A 16,532-nucleotide genomic window follows, 5' to 3' on the forward strand; every position below is an offset into this window, starting at 1 on the left:
TAGACAGCTTCTTGAAATAGTCACACCAAGACAAGTCTCTGGGTTCGGTATAGAGAGCTTATTCAGATGGTAACACCAAGACAAGTCTGGGTGTGGTATATCGAGCTTCTTGTGATAGTCACACCGAGATAGGTCACTTGGTTTGGATAGTGACACCAAGACAGGTCACTGGGTTTGGTATAGCAAGCTTCCTGAGATAGTGACACCAAGACAGGTCACTGGGTTTGGTATAGCGAGCTTCTTGAGATAGTGACACCAACACAAGCACGCATTTAGCCTTGGTGGAGAGTTTCTTGAAATAGTAACACCAAGACAAGTCTCTATGCTCGGTGCCTGCTTGAGTCAGTCACACCAAGTTAAGTCTCTAGGCTTGGTATAGAGAGCTTCTTGAGATAGTAATCAACAGTTCTAACAGTAAAAGTATACAACTGTAATGCCAAAGGAGGTGTGCATCGACATAAACATTATACTTGTCTAAGAATAGTTTAATCAAGGTTTTATGTAAGTATTTTTACTTGAGTAAAAAGTTTATAAACTCAGGTTGCACCCATTTAAAACATGTACACAAATACCGGATACTGTTTTAAGCAATTAATGTTTTATTTCATTAACTGACAATACTTATAGAGAGAGATATTTTGTATGACATCACTGCTGGTTGCTTGTGGGCCAGGTTTCCATGGAAACAAACACAGTGGGTGTAACATTATTTTGGCAATTTTTCTTATCCCTAATTACTGATCTCAATGGTATCTTATTCTTACTGTTCTTGCTTCTCAGAGAATGTTTGAAGAGAAAGTCTGTAGCTTGTATGGTTTTCAATCGTTATTTTTTTTTCCGAATTCATTTGGAACTTTCTTACATTCCAACAAGTAGTAAAACAAATTAATATAGTTTCTGTAACATTGAACAATGTGGAGATTTTTATAACAAATATCACTCTATGAAAATTCAAATTTATCCACCTTTACCCAACCTGTGACCCACCTAACCACCATCTCTGTCCTGGGGTAGTACGAGACGCAATACCACTTTTGACTGTCTACAACCCCCAGGTGAGAGATCACCGGGGGTAAATTAAGTCAAAGGTGGAACGTCGTCTCATTCTCACCACATTTACACATCTTCTGCCCAGGATTTACCTCGGTGGAAAGACATGGTCAAATATGACTTTTTGTATAATGTATGGCTGCCATTCTTTGATATAATGGTTTACGTGTATACATATTTTTTACCACAGAGATGAACTTTTTTTAAAACTGTCAATGCAAGGTTTGGCTATGCTCCACCTTGGCATGTATAACTTATTAATGCCATGTTTCATGTTTTTAAGATATGTTATAAAAAAACTTTCTTTAGAAAGCGATACTATAGTAAGTATTTTTCAACCTTTTGTTTCCAAATAGCAGTTTACTTAATATTTTACCCTGCACTATCACTTGTCTAAAAAACAGTAGCCATTGGCAAAATTCCTGTGTAAGCTGCTGTGATAATATAGTCTAAATATGTATGAATAAAATAACATCATTTTATTCCTATAGTATGAGATTACAGTATCACAGCAGTTAATAAGGTGGGAGTTTTGTCAGTGGCTGTTGGTTTTTAAACAAGTAGCAGTGAAGGGTAAAGTGTAAGTAACGTTTTATTTGGGAAATAAAATGGATGAAAAATACTTACAAGTTGCAGACCATGTCCATTTAAGTATTAGTTTCATAGCCCATGTAATTATGAAAAGTTACTTCAACTCATAATTCCCCATGTTTATGCTTTCAGCAATGCATTGACGACAGTTTTGACGTTCAGATTCTTCAGGTCACGGTAGGTCTGACCCGTACCGACAAAGACGATTGGTTGACCTGTGGTGTATGTCATTGAGATTGCAGCTCCAACCTAGAAATAAAATACAAATCAGAATCAGACAGCAAATACTGTACCACATTCAAGCCAAGTTATACCATGAACAAGCCACTTAGATGAAAAAATATTGAATATATACACTGGTCATTCTATGTCAAGACAACGCGTGTATACGTCATTCATTCAGCTGTGTTCTAAATATGAGTCAAAACGTTCAAAATTGACATTACTTTTTTCGATTATTCTTTGATATTACTGCCACTGTATAATTAATATGTTATTCGCTAATATTTTTCTTCATTCAGCTGGAAAATACTCGTGTGACTAAGAGTTGTCACTATGAGTCGAGACCCCTTACGTCACTCCTACTTTCCTTGGCTGAACAAAGAAAACTATTGGGGAATAACATTTCTTTGTACACATATGAAAGAAAAATTGGATATTAAAAATGCTCTGATCATTCTATGTACCCAGTATTGTCTACATCATTGTTTCTACCATTCTAGAAAAATTTTTGAACACATTGCGACTCATCGTTATTTTCTCCTGATCCTGCAAGTATAACTATGTTATTCTCAAATACATATCTTCAATCAGCTGGAAAATACTCATGACAGAATTTTCGCCAGAAATACAATAATGAATCCAATGGTGTTGTCTCTACATTGTACTCTTCTTTGCATTGTGACATAGTCTATCTGCTAAACTCTCCCGCTATTTTGCTAACTTTCAATGTGACCAGAGGTCATGTACCGCCTAAGGTACTGTCAAGGGCTTATACACCAGAGGTATTGTCATTCTCTGGTTTTGTTCGGCAACCTCCAATTTCAGGTCCAGGTCTTACTATGAGACTCACAGAACAAGATGCCCTAGGTCATATATTTTTTCTTTGGCTTAACAACTTTCAAGGATATCATTGTTTTTGTATTCTTCAATAGAGATAACACAGTGTTTGCAACCATTCTGAGCTGACATGAAATTTTCAGAAATCATTTTCTCCATTAAAATCATGGCGACCCCTCATTATTATTTTTTTCATAATTACTGAGAATGGGTTGCAGATTGTAGTTAACAGCAAAAGTTCACAACTTTTGTTTGTGAAGCACATCCTCTATCTGTTAATACATACCTTATCATCAATAGTATCAAACTTGGTAAGCAGGATACCATCAATAAGGCGTGGGTTTTCCATATTAGAGTGGTCGGCAAGGGCCTGATTAAATTTGACCAGCTGGTCAACAGCTTCATTACCAACTAAAGCTTCACCAACGAACATCACCAAATCAGGCTGGTTGATCTTGATGAGCTAATAAAACAGAGTTTAGAATTGTATAATTATTAAACCCAAATAATGGCAATATTTCATTCTCATGGTTACACATTATCTTGTCTGGAGACTCAGACAATTCTCGCTACCTGCAATACAATTCTACACATCACTGTGGGGTCAAATGGAACGAAGTCGCGTGACAACGCGTTCTAATGTCAACAACTACACTTCCGGTCGGCTATGCTAATACACAGGAATGTTTCTTTCCCATTTTCAGCTGTAGACATCTCTTGTAATTTTGCTCTGGAAAGATACTGTACATATTTAAATTTCCCACCTCCATAATTATATGAGCTTAAAACTTGCGTTTATCTTATTTGTTACAAATTAAACTGTTGGGAAGAAACATTCACGTGTATTGACATAGGCGACCGGAAGTGTAGGTGTCGACAAATGCAAGCGCGGTCGCGAGACTGCGTTCCATTTGACTCCTTAGCGATGCATAGAATTGTATTGCAGATAGCAAGAATAAAGTGAACATATGGATGAAAAAAAGAATGTTCATTTGAGAGTTTTAAAGTGTCCATACGGATGGGGATTGGATATTTATTTTACATTCTTAATTTGTCTTTTCCTACTTCAAAAAGAACATATGCCAAGGCGTTGTTTGTAACTCAAAAAATTGCAAAAGATTAATAAATGTGTAAACAAATTTTACTATTCTACTTACAATAACAAACTCTTTACGCAATGTATTGAGGTACAAACACAGACTCGATCTGTGAGTTTTCACTTTAATTTTGAAACATACATTTGTAACTCAATAAATTGCAAACAACATTGAAAATGTGTAACAAGAATGTTTGTTATTGTATGTACAAAATATACTTTTTATTTATTTTTTGTAAGTTATTGATCAGAGTGACACACATCTTGTTCGACATCATATTTCCAAGTAGAGAAATATATTAAAGGTTATTTAATCAATTAAAAATCCTAAATAAATTGCCACTTTTCATCAGTCTGTATGTACAACATTACATTCGATAATCTGCATATCTAAAGATGCAAACATGTATATTGAAACTGTAATATTGCTATTCCATACACAGTATACACATTTCACATTTACTATTCTATTATACGGTATTAACTGCAATTAGAACATATATTGAAAATGTTCTGTTAGATATAATGATATACTTGTAATATTGTACATACACACACTGCACAATACAGAATAACCTGTGGGTGAATAAATTTGTGTAGTTGCACACATACCATAGTATAATAAATCTAATCAAAATTGACTTTTTAGATCCACACCCAAAATTCAACACCCAATTGCAATCACGATTTCAACCTGGTGATGAACTACTTACGGATATAACCAAGCTCTAATTAACATGTACAATGTCTAATTATTGATATGTTAATTAATAATTTTTGGTGAATCCCATAAATTGTTGATTGTCTGATTGATAAAATAATACTGACATTACAGCTAGTGTAAGTTTAATGAATTGTGATTTTTTTCGACCGGATTATAACAATTTATTTATTGTATGGATTGACATGATGGTGTCTTACTTTGGAGAGTGCTCTCATCAGTGGTTCATTATCCTGCATACGACCAGCTGTATCAACCAACACAACATCAATTCGACAATCACGAGCTGAAGTAAAAAACAAAATGTACAAGTGGTTAATGAGGCTACATTATAACATTATGTTTGTACATATCAATTAATCAATCAATCAATCAATCAATCAATCAATCAGTGAATTTATAAAGCACCAGTTTCCACTACAATGTAGAGTTCAGAGGCGCTGTAAAGTTAGAGCTCTGGAGAATAGTTATCTTTCAATTCTTTTTGAATGACATAAGAATAATGTTGATTTTCATATAGCACTTTCCCACTTTGTGCTCAAATCGCTTTACAATTATTACCCTTGGCACGGATTTATATGGGCACAAACAGCCCTTCATACTTCCCCTACTCTCTGGGGAACATACAATCCATTGATGGTTTTAGCTTTTGGTTTTTGTTGTATTTGCATACTAGAAACAAAGACTACTATGTGATAAACCAGTGGTAAGAAAGTTCTGGAAATCTAACATGGCTGAATAGTGGTTTGTAATGGTGTTGATGTTCATCAATGGAAAAATATATTTCCCACACTGGGAATATTCAAAAGGTTGGGTTTATAAAATGGCCTATTAACATCCTATGTGACCTAGTTATTAGTTTCATTACAATACCAGTTGCATCATTTTCATGGCACCTTATGACATAAATTACATGTACCCACAACATCACGTAGTCTAGATGTATGTCCTTACATGAGAGGTCATTATATTCATCAATAGAATAATGTATTTCCCAGAATGCAACATTCAAGATGTTGGGTTTGCAAATGGTCTACTAACATCACAGTTAATAGCCTTTCCTTAGCCCTCACATAACACTGTACAAGCCCTCAATTCTATGTAGTGTATACTATATGCAATCCTTACATTGGGACTTATATACATCAAATTGTTGAACGAATAAATATTTCCAACAAGACAAAATTCAAGATGTTGGGTTTGCAAAATGGCCTATTAACATCCTTTGAGACCTACCATAGTTGATAGCTTCCATTGCGATACCAGCTGCATCTTTACCATAGCCCTTTTCATACAGTTGTACCATTTGACTTCCACCGTGTAACTCAGGGGGGTGTAAGGCATTCAGTTTACGAGTGTGTGTACGTAGCTGTTCTACAGCACCAGCTCTGAATGTATCGCATGCAGCTACCAATACACGGAATCCATTCTCAATCAGCCAGAAACAGATCTTAAAAAACAAAACATCATACATTTAAATAAATATTATGAAATATGATTCTCTAATATCATGTGGCTGAAAAAAAAGGAAATAATCTTAAAGTAAAGAAAAAAAAAAATCAATTCTCAGAGTTTCAACTCATATTTTGTGTCCTGTCCGAGCTACCATTTACACACATACATACGCAAGTGCATATATCCTGTATTATCTGTTTGAATATATACAACCTGGCTTGTACACAATAAAAGATACTTCTAACTAATTTTTGTACTAGGTCTTGTTTCTAGGTGGAGAGTATATACTGTACATGGTTCCAAAAATTAATAAATACTAAAGTATACTAAAAATATACTATAATATTTTTTTTTTGAACAAATAATTAGAAATTAATACAATATTTTGATCCATCAATTACACACCTCAACTAGGTTCGTTGTTGATGAATTGAAATGTTGCATTTTTTACTAATTTACTATTCCAAAGTAAGTATATTTGACTGTCTTTGTTTACTGTTCCAGTATAATATTTGCATACCAATAATTTCATAGTTCAATTTTACTACAATAGCATATTCTATAATACTATAAAAAATCATTGTGCATGTTACTTCATATGTTCCTTTTCCAAAGATGTAATTTTCACTTACCTTAGCCAGATTGGTAGACTTGCCTACACCATTGACACCACAGAAAGTGACAACATATGGATGACTCTGATTCTTGGCCTCAAGCACATCACGTAGAATATCAATACGTCTCTTTGGTGACAAGATTTGGACAAGAGAATCCTGTAAACTGTTCTTAACAGTAGATGTTATACCTAGAGATTGAATAGAAATTACTGTTAATGAAAGAAAGTCTGAGAGAGAGAGAGAGAGTGTGTGTGTGTGTGTGTGTGTGTGTGTGTGATGGACGCACAGACAGTCGCAAGACAGAGAGATAGAGATAGAGAGAGAGAGAGAGGGAGAGAGAAAGAGAGAGTGTGTGTGTGTGATGGACACACAGACAGTTGCAAGAGAGAGAGAGAGAGAGAGAGAGAGAGAGAGAGAGAGAGAGAGAGAGAGAGAGAGAGAGAGAGAGAGGGAGGGAGGGAGGGAGGGAGGGAGGGAGGGAGGGAGGGAGGGAGAGAGAGAGAGAGAGAGAGAGAGAGAGAGAGAGAGAGAGAGAGAGAGAGAGAAAGAGAGAGAGAGAGAGTCACCAGTTTCCAAATGAACTGATTGACAATTTCAAATTCAGCACAGATTTCTATCTTTTTGGGCTGTGGTGTTTGTGGTGAACAGTATTTATTACTAACACCTGAGAGCCAAGGTTACAGTTACCAAGACAACAACTGTATTTTACGGAATACTTACGGTCAAAAGTTCCCAGCACTTTGCCTTCCAGTTTAGTTGCTACAGATTCACACAGCTTATCAGCGATATCAGCTGCCACATTCTTACCTGTGAGTGAATTAGAGAAAATAGAATTGTTATTCGTGTTAAGTGTCTTATGAGACAAAATCAATGCTTACACCAGTTATAAATATTGTAGTTCATCAACACTGAAATTTGAACTCTGGTGAAACACTACACGTACACAGTGTTAAAATTATGAGAAAGTGACACTCAGTGAAGCTTTCATCAGATCAACACCTGTGGACTTGTTCAATTCACAAGTGTGATAATCTGGGTTGGCCTATAGACAGTATGTCTCAACATAAATAGATTGTAGATAACAAGTTTAGTCTTCTGAATGTTCATGGAATCTGGGTTCATACTTAGTGATGAAAATTTCTAATCACAGAGTCTGACTCACACTGCATAAAAAAGTGGTGTTTCTGGTTTTGTATACATGATGGTCACAAAGCGGAAATGCAGTATTTCAGGATTTTCAGCAATTCCGCTGTGTGACTGTTATGTATACTGAACCGGAAACGCTGCCTTTTCATGTAGTGTCAGCCAAAAAAATTCCAATAGCCCATTGTAGTACACCCCTGGTGATACTGATGTGATGTTAGTGGAAATGTAGGATTCACTTCCAAGAATTGTTTTGACTCTGTGAGGAGAAATTTTCAATCCTAAATTTTAGTCTTGTTAACCCAAATCCATGTTGGAGGGCTTTCTTTTTCAATCATGTTTGATCTTACTGGAAGAGCTGAATAATTTTTCTGTCCCTTGCATCTTAACATGGCTTAGTTTGCATTGTAATATTTGGATTGCAATTTTAGTAACTTAAAGATATTTGTACAGTGCATGCAGAAGATTTCCTGTGTGAGGTCAAAATGTCAGAAATGAGAGTTTTAATTTAAACTAAAGGACTTGCTGACTTTTTCTCAAACCCAATTTTACATATTTTCAAGTCCATGTCTCCAAATTGGTTCATCATTATGGTCAGATCAGATCTAAGATTATTCCTGAATTTTATTTCTCACCTGTGGTTGGAAATTTATTTCATTAATGCAATCTACAATCACCCTCAAAACCCTGGAAAAAAACCTTGGGAAAAACCTCACTCTTCAAAACCTTGTAAAAATTACGTTCTTTGCCACGAAAATACGCAAACAGCTTTTGGAAGAAAACCTCTCTACATATGATGATTTATTTATTTATTCTATGTTGAACATACTTTTGTTCTATGTTGAACATACTTTTGTGACCATGAACCATTATTCTTTATTCAGATATGTACATTTAAGGCCAATGGCCTACAGTACAGAATACACAATATCATATATACTTATAAGATATTTGTTGAGCATGAGCCAGCCAATAAAATGTTGCAATGCACGTAAGATGTTGGTGGAGGTATAATGTTTTGTATCAACACAACTACTGTCTTCCATTATAATTGTACTCACAAATCAGATGCTCTCTCATCTTGTCCAGTACAGGGGCTAAGTCTTCTTTGCTCAGTGTCTTGGAGCCAACCAATCCTTTGAACATGTTAAACATACCAAATCCAAACTTGGATTGACTGTAAAAGAAATACTGATTGTTAAATCACACACACAAGATGTCGAGTGCGTTTGAAATGAAGCCTTCATAGAGGACATTGCCCTCAAGTGGTTTGTTGTATGGCAAAGTTGACGGTTTTGCATGGAACCTGGCATGTTCCTGCTTACCACGAGCAGGCAAATGCACTGGTTTTTTTTCGCAGGTTGTATTACTCTTGACATCATAAATCATTCAAGATTTAGACTATTCTTAGTAAACTTTTACTTCTCACCTCTTCTGTTGTATCTTGGGCTGTTCTTCTTCATCTCCCTCTTCGTCTTCATCTTCATCTTCATCTTCGTATTCTTCTTCAGATTCAGTGTCAATGTTCTCAAGTTCACCTCTCATTGTTCCAACAAAATCAACCTAATAAAGTACACAAGATAATGTCAATTTATGTGTCATCATGCCAGTGTACACGTTCAAACAGAAAGTACCCACTTTATAATACCCTAGTGTTACTCTCTCACAACAAGGTACATCTACATTTAGTCATTCATTCTGTGGTCATGAAATTTTAAACGTTAAAAATTATCATTTTTTTCCTGACTTTCCATATATTATGATTGCATTGGTATAATTACCATGTTGTTTGTGTAAAACCTCTCATTTGTTTATGAACCTTTCATCCTGTTGTCACCTCTTGTAAACATTGTCTATCAGTGTATCACCCACTTCACATATGTCAGCAAAAGAAATGTGAGTTTATGTTGAGGTCGACCACCAATCATACAACATTGTCATTAACACAACAGATTACTGTATGTTTAAACCTAGATGTTTTCACTGCTTGAAAAGTTTGTAGTTTTACAGTCTTCATGTAGTTCTTAAAGACAAATTTTTCCTAATTACCAGACTGATACATTGTGTTCATCATGTACAAGGCATTTTAGTCACTCCTTATTTTTTGCGTTTTTATTTTCCAGCTCTAGCAAAATAAGCAAAAATAAGTCTTTAGTGAAACTTTCATGGTACCTTTATTTACTCTCTATATTCTTCATCACTCTGCCAATACATGTAAATACTTGTGAAGTACCAATTTTGTCACTACTAGTGCTAATCTTGTAAATTGCAGTACATGACAAGGCTTCCTAGGTCACTCTTATTTTTATTTGCTTGAACAAAGATGACCAATAACTATTGGAAACTTCTACTCACACAGTCTACTAGTTTTGGAAGCAAATTCCAAATTTCTTCTTTGTCAGCATTATCAGGGATGTATTACAATGGGCTAAGCTATTATCACATGTCTTGGAAGAGACACGTAAGATGAGTTTGAATAAACAGCAGGGATATCTCAATGTCAGCATCTCAAATTAATTTGGGCATCCTTTGGTGGGTAGTTAATTATAACTTCCTCCACTCGGAGTCTATGAGACTGGTCCTCTTTATCAAAGATGTTGACATGTCAACAATGGTGATGAGACATCAGTGAAATTAGGGATTTCCTTCCAAAAATTTTCAACCGTGAGTAGAAATTTTCATTTGTAAGCTATGAACCCAAAATCCATTAAACATTCTTTCTCAAAAGCACAACCACGATTAAACCAAATATTAAAATGTAAATTACTCACAGCATCTCTGATATCCACATCATCACCATTGGTTGCTAAGGTTGCAGCATCCAGATCCTTGGTATCACTAAAGTCTAACACTTTAGCCTCTCTGTTGGTGCCAGCATTTTGCCAAACACGGGCTTGTTTTCCTTTCTTCTTGGTTGGTTCCTTGACAATCTTAGGCTCAGAGGCAACTTTACTGAACAGTAAAGAATAACCAGTAAAACATATATACTCAATATAAAATATTATTGTTTATGATTCCAAGGCTTCAGTTTCCAAGGACAGACATAAATTAAAACTTTTGTTGTTCAAAGTGGCAGATTACAGAAGTGGGTGATGTAAGTTCCTCTGTTGTGTGAATCTAATCACCCTGTTATCAAGATAGTGTAAACATTGGAAGTCCCAAAACAGTACACTGTAAGTTTATGGAACTAGCTTTCAGATAACCACCCTACTGAGTCTATAATTAAACCAATGTACATTTAAATGTATTGATAGCTTATCAATGTTGTATCAACATGTTGTGACAATAGTTTTAAGTTTGAGTTTATCTTGGTAAAATGAAGCTTCGATTACCAAAATAGTAAACTAGATTAGCTAGATTAGTTAGTCCCTAACGGACTATATCCACCAGGAATATATTTGCTTTTCTTTTTCTTTTCGTTTAGTATTAGTGTAATTATTAGCTAGAAGTAATTTTGTCAGAAATTGTAGCTTATTGACTTATTTGCTTTTCCTCCTCTTTTTTTTTCTTTCTGTTATGTACCCTTTGTACAATTTCTGGTGAAATAAATAGAGTACACTAGGATAGTAATACATTCAAATTTGTCACTTTGGAGCAGTAAATTTGAAATAACATTTCGTTTCATCTACCTTAGACCAAGATAATGAATGAAGTTTATTATCTAGCTTTACACAGGTAAACGTAATCAACAGCTCTGTATGTGGTGTCTCTCAATGTAATCAAATATATATTTACAATGTTAGCAATAGAATGCTGCCAATGACTAGAATAGCTCTGTATGTGGTGTCTCTCAATGTAATCAAATATATATTTACAATGTTAGCAATAGAAAGCCACCAATGACTAGAATATAAACATAGATGACATAAAACACTATCTAGATCTCATTCCAAATAAAACCTTATCATGATTGTGATGCTATCACTCACAGTGTAATCAGTCTGCTTCTTGTTTTTAGAAAACACTCTTTGCTGGATATGTCCCGAAGGCAACATACTCCTTGGTTTATAACTTAAGCAATAGTAAATTTTCCAGTTCCAAGATGCATTGCGTGAGAACACCTCGCGTATGTTGTTACATTTAGTCTTGTTTTGTCTTTATTACATTTGAAATAACATTTTTATCAGGAAATGACGAAAAGACATGTCCTCTTTAATTATGAGTGATTTTATAGAACAAAGACTAAACGCCATCAATGGAAGAGAGAGATTTTATAGGTGAACACGGGGTACGGTCAGGTGACAACCATCCCCCAGAGTAGCACATGCAAACCCCTAAGCGCATACACAATACATGATATTGTAAGGAGAGGTGCGCAGTGCATCTTGGAACTGACAACTGGTCTATTGAATGAGTATACTTCTACACTTGATATGAATGCTATAAATGAGTGTTGTACACAGAGAAAGTGCTTTCAGGGTTGTAATTGCTTTGAATGGCACAAACCATAAAAGTTTCCAGTGAAAAGAATAAAAGTAAAATCACCTTATTTTTTTGTCCTTGCTTTTCATCTTATTAAACATCTTTTCTCTGTTTCTTAAAATATCATCTTCATTTAGTGTTCCACCATTACTGCTGTTACCATTGACAATTGGGGAACTTTTACTTTTACTTTTTGCTGTTGAAAAAGACACAAATTTTCTACTGTTATCACAACTCTCTTCGATATAATTTTTGCTTAGTTTAAAACAATATAAAATTACAAAATATTCATAGAAGTAATAATATGTTCTTCTACTTCTTTTCCAGATAGCATGTGGACTGACTGGGAAAGCCTTGACAGTTCCACTGTGATGTGATATGGAGCATGAAATATAGCCTGTGGACTGACTGGGAAAGCCTTGATAGTTCCACTGTGATGTGATATGGAGCATGCAATATAGCCTGTGGACTGACTGGGAAAGCCTTGATAGTTCCACTGTGATGTGATATGGAGCATGCAATATAGCCTGTGGACTGACTGGGAAAGCCTTGATAGTTCCACTGTGATATGATATGGAGCATGCAACATAGCCTGTGGACTGACTGGGAAAGCCTTGACAGTTCCACTGTGATGTGATATGGAGCATGCAATATAGCATGTGGATTAAATGGGAAAGCCTTGACAGTTCCACTGTGATGTGATGCAACATAGCATGTGGACTGACTGGGAAAGCCTTGATAGTTCCACTGTGATGTGATATGGAGCATGCAATATAGCCTGTGGACTGACTGGGAAAACCTTGGCAGTTCCACTGTGATGTGATGCAACATAGCATGTGGACTGACTGGGAAAGCCTTGATAGTTCCACTGTGATGTGATATGGAGCATGCAATATAGCCTGTGGACTGACTGGGAAAGCCTTGACAGTTCCACTGTGATGTGATACGGAGCTTGCAAAATAGCCTGTGGACTGACTGGGAAAGCCTTGACAGTTCCACTGTGATGTGATGCAACAAAGCATGTGGACTGACTGGGAAAGCCTTGACAGTTCCACTGTGATGTGACATGATATGGAGCTTGCATCATAGCATGTGGACTGACTGGGAAAGTCTTGACAGTTCCACTGTGATGTGATATGGAGCATGCAACATAGCCCGTGGACTGACTGAGAAACCCTTGACAGTTCCACTGTGATGTGATATAGAGCATGCAACATAGTCTTGTAACATAGTCCAAAACCTATTCATCATGAATGAATTTCTGTAGAAATGTGTATATATGTCTTCATAAAAAGAAATTCACTGGGAAAAATTCCCGAAACACAATTTAAAAAAAAAAAATAGAAAGATTAAACTTGTACTGGTAATAGTTTTGTTTCTAACAACAACACTCTGGTATAACTCACCATTTTCTTTGTTTTTGTTTTCTTTTTCTTTTTCTTTGGCATCTTTCTTTGAACTACTAATAATCATAGACGATACCTTCTTTTTAGACTTCTGGGATTCTTCAAAACTTCTCATCTGTCAAGAAAAGATCAACAAAACTTATTATTTAGGGGTTCTCACTTAGCCAGTTGAATCAACTCTGAGTCTTAGTCTTACCTAACAAAAAACCCCCCAATCTAGTCTTAATTAACCCCCCCCAATATGAACAATTACATGTAATGTAAACTTTTGAGTCAGGTTAAATTAGGTCAGGTACAATGGGGGTTTTAGAGTCGACTTATCATTTGTGTCTGTCACAAAATTCCATTTGATTACAAAAGTGTATTTAGTTTCCTAGATAAGGAGGGTTCCAGGGTTAAAGTTCAGGGATGCTGTAACAGGACTCAAACCTCATACTACAGATTCCAAGCCAGGCCACTCTAACCACATTCAACAATCATACACAGCCATAGCTCTAAAATATGACAATTCTAAAACGTCATGTATTCAAAATCTCACCTGCTTTGGTTTACCTGCTTGCACTTTACTAGACTCTTCAGCTACCTTCAACATCTCCATGAACACTTCCGTGAAATTATCATAACATCGACTAAGAAATCCATCCTTCAAATCATCCTTGTATCTATCCCGGAATTCTTGGTGTACATCGTCAATAAACTTATCAACATAAGATAAAGTTAATATCTTTTGATAAGCAACCTATGAAGAGAGATAAAGGTAGAATGATAAAATCGATTGGTTTATTTGCTTATATTTAGTCCTCTTTCTCAGAAATATTGAAATCCAACAGAAATGATTAAATTAATTACAGTTAGTTGGAAGTTGTTCTTTGTCTGTCTGTCTCCCCCCCCCCCTCTCCATGCACAGTCAAAACTCAAATGAAAATAATCTAGCTACATTTCTTGCTGGGGAAATAGTGAACATTGCATGTCAGTAGTAATCTACATGTATTACACACAAAGGCGGTTGTTGTTAGTTAACTCATTCAGTTTGCTAGAAACTGAATTTCCAGTCTGAAAATAAGTCACATGACATGAGCTGGCTTGACGGTGTTGTTTGTCAAGCCAGTATACATCAAGTCAGATAGCCAAATCTCTGGGCTATACAGTCAAGCCAGTATATCAAGTCGGATAGCCAAGTCTCTGGGCTATACTGTCAAGCCAGTACGTCAAGTCAAATAGCCAAGTCTCTGGCTATACTGTGAAGCCAGTACGTCAAGTCGGATAGCCAAGTCTCTGGGCTATACTATCAAGCCAGCAGGTCAAGTCACATAGCCAAGTTTCTGGGCTATACTGTCAAGTCAGATAGCCAAGTCTTTGGGCTATACTGTCAAGCCAGTATGTCGAGTCAAATAGCCAAGTTTTTATGCTAATGTACTTTTTATATGTATATACTTACCACAAACACAAGCTCAAACTCATTGTCTAATTTATACTTGAGGGTTAAGGCTTGGTGAGTGAATGAATTGCTACCACCCCGTTCCTACAGAGATGAAAAAAAAAACATATAACATTTTACAAAATATTAATATTAATTGTTGAATTATTTAGCAAGTTAGAAATATACATTTGTAAAGGACATATTTTTTTTGGCTAGTATATTAACAGTGTATAACACCTATGAAAAACTTTATGATGTACTCCATCTTTTGAATGATAGCATGCACAAATCTTACCAAACACTGATAATTAACTACACTGGCAATTACCAAACAGTAAATAATATATTCAATAAATTTACAAGTAAACCTATAAGGCTATATACCAAACGAGATGAATTTCATTTCGAAAATGAAATGCATGGATTATTTACATACAGGTCTTCGAGTGATTTTAAAGATAGAACGAACGCCTTACCCGAGACGTCAAGCTGTACTGATTTTTTAAATACCTGATGAGGAAGTGAGATTTGTAGCGTAATTCACGTCTGAATTGATTGATGTTCACAGTCAATATGCAATGCACATATTGTTACAACTAATGATACAGTACTAATAATAATATCGTTTTTTGTTTTGATTGTTTTCTTTTTTCTCAAGGAATCCACCTGTTTTCTCCCTTTTTTATTTTTGAGGGCTTGCTGAATACAGATTAATAACTACAGCCTATTACGGATCAACTGTTGAAAAATGCTTGTTAACATATTTCACTGTAACCGTGTTGATATTCGAAGTGTGACGAAATCGTCGCCATATGGAAATTGCGGTCTGAAAAATTGCTCTGATTAACACTTTTCTTACCTGTAAAATCACAGTTTTGATCAAGGCGTTAACTGAAGGAGCTAACGCTTCACATGTCCCCTGAAAATACCATAGTACAATCCCACCCTTACTAAATATTGTAAATAGATCCAACATTTTTGTGGCTTCTCCCTGATGTCCACACAAGAAATATATCAATGTTGTACGCATGCGTATTCATTGGTAACCTTTAACCTTTTGGGGTCATATCGGAGTTGTTGTAACATTGCAGGTTTTAAATCACCATTGAATTATCAGGATTATATTCAATTTATATTTGTTTCAAATAAATGACAAATGAATGTAACTAAAATGGAAATTTACAAATCCTGCAAAAAACGTCATATGTTTATCTTTAGATCGTGATCACTCTTATGTTCACGTGATGGAAGGGCTTTTCCAGTCATGTGATTGGTTAAAACCACCTGATAAATGACGTAAAGGGTCACCATCACGTGATATTCCTACAAAGATCGCCCTTTCACAGAAACAAGCCGCCCATATTGTCTGCATCCGACATATTGGTTGATGAAGAAATATAGTTCTGTTATTAGTGCCAATTTATAGTTAATATAACGCTCTAGTGTGTAATTAATATTAATATAGTATATATGAAATTGTTCTAAAGATTTGGGTTGAAAAATAAACACATTTAAATGAAGTATTTCATCGGCGGATAAACAATTTTCACGT

At 35.5% G+C, this 16,532-nt stretch overlaps 1 protein-coding gene across 1 annotated transcript; it reads right to left on the reverse strand.

Annotated features, from left to right (window-relative positions):
- Positions 1-582: 582 nt before the first annotated feature.
- On the reverse strand, positions 583-15,992 carry LOC144439646 (signal recognition particle receptor subunit alpha-like). Its single transcript, XM_078128880.1, has 14 exons — positions 15,840-15,992; positions 14,999-15,082; positions 14,099-14,299; positions 13,561-13,675; positions 12,218-12,350; positions 10,504-10,684; positions 9,162-9,295; positions 8,794-8,909; positions 7,310-7,396; positions 6,605-6,777; positions 5,754-5,967; positions 4,718-4,803; positions 2,987-3,163; positions 583-1,890 (listed from the first exon to the last, which is right to left on the reverse strand). Exons 1-14 carry the CDS (start codon positions 15,954-15,956, stop codon positions 1,762-1,764), a joined length of 1,947 nt encoding a protein of 648 aa, XP_077985006.1. The 5' UTR covers positions 15,957-15,992; the 3' UTR covers positions 583-1,761.
- Positions 15,993-16,532: the final 540 nt, after the last annotated feature.

Source organism: Glandiceps talaboti, chromosome 9, assembly GCF_964340395.1.
Source record: "Glandiceps talaboti chromosome 9, keGlaTala1.1, whole genome shotgun sequence".
NCBI classification, from domain to species: Eukaryota; Metazoa; Hemichordata; class Enteropneusta; family Spengelidae; genus Glandiceps; species Glandiceps talaboti.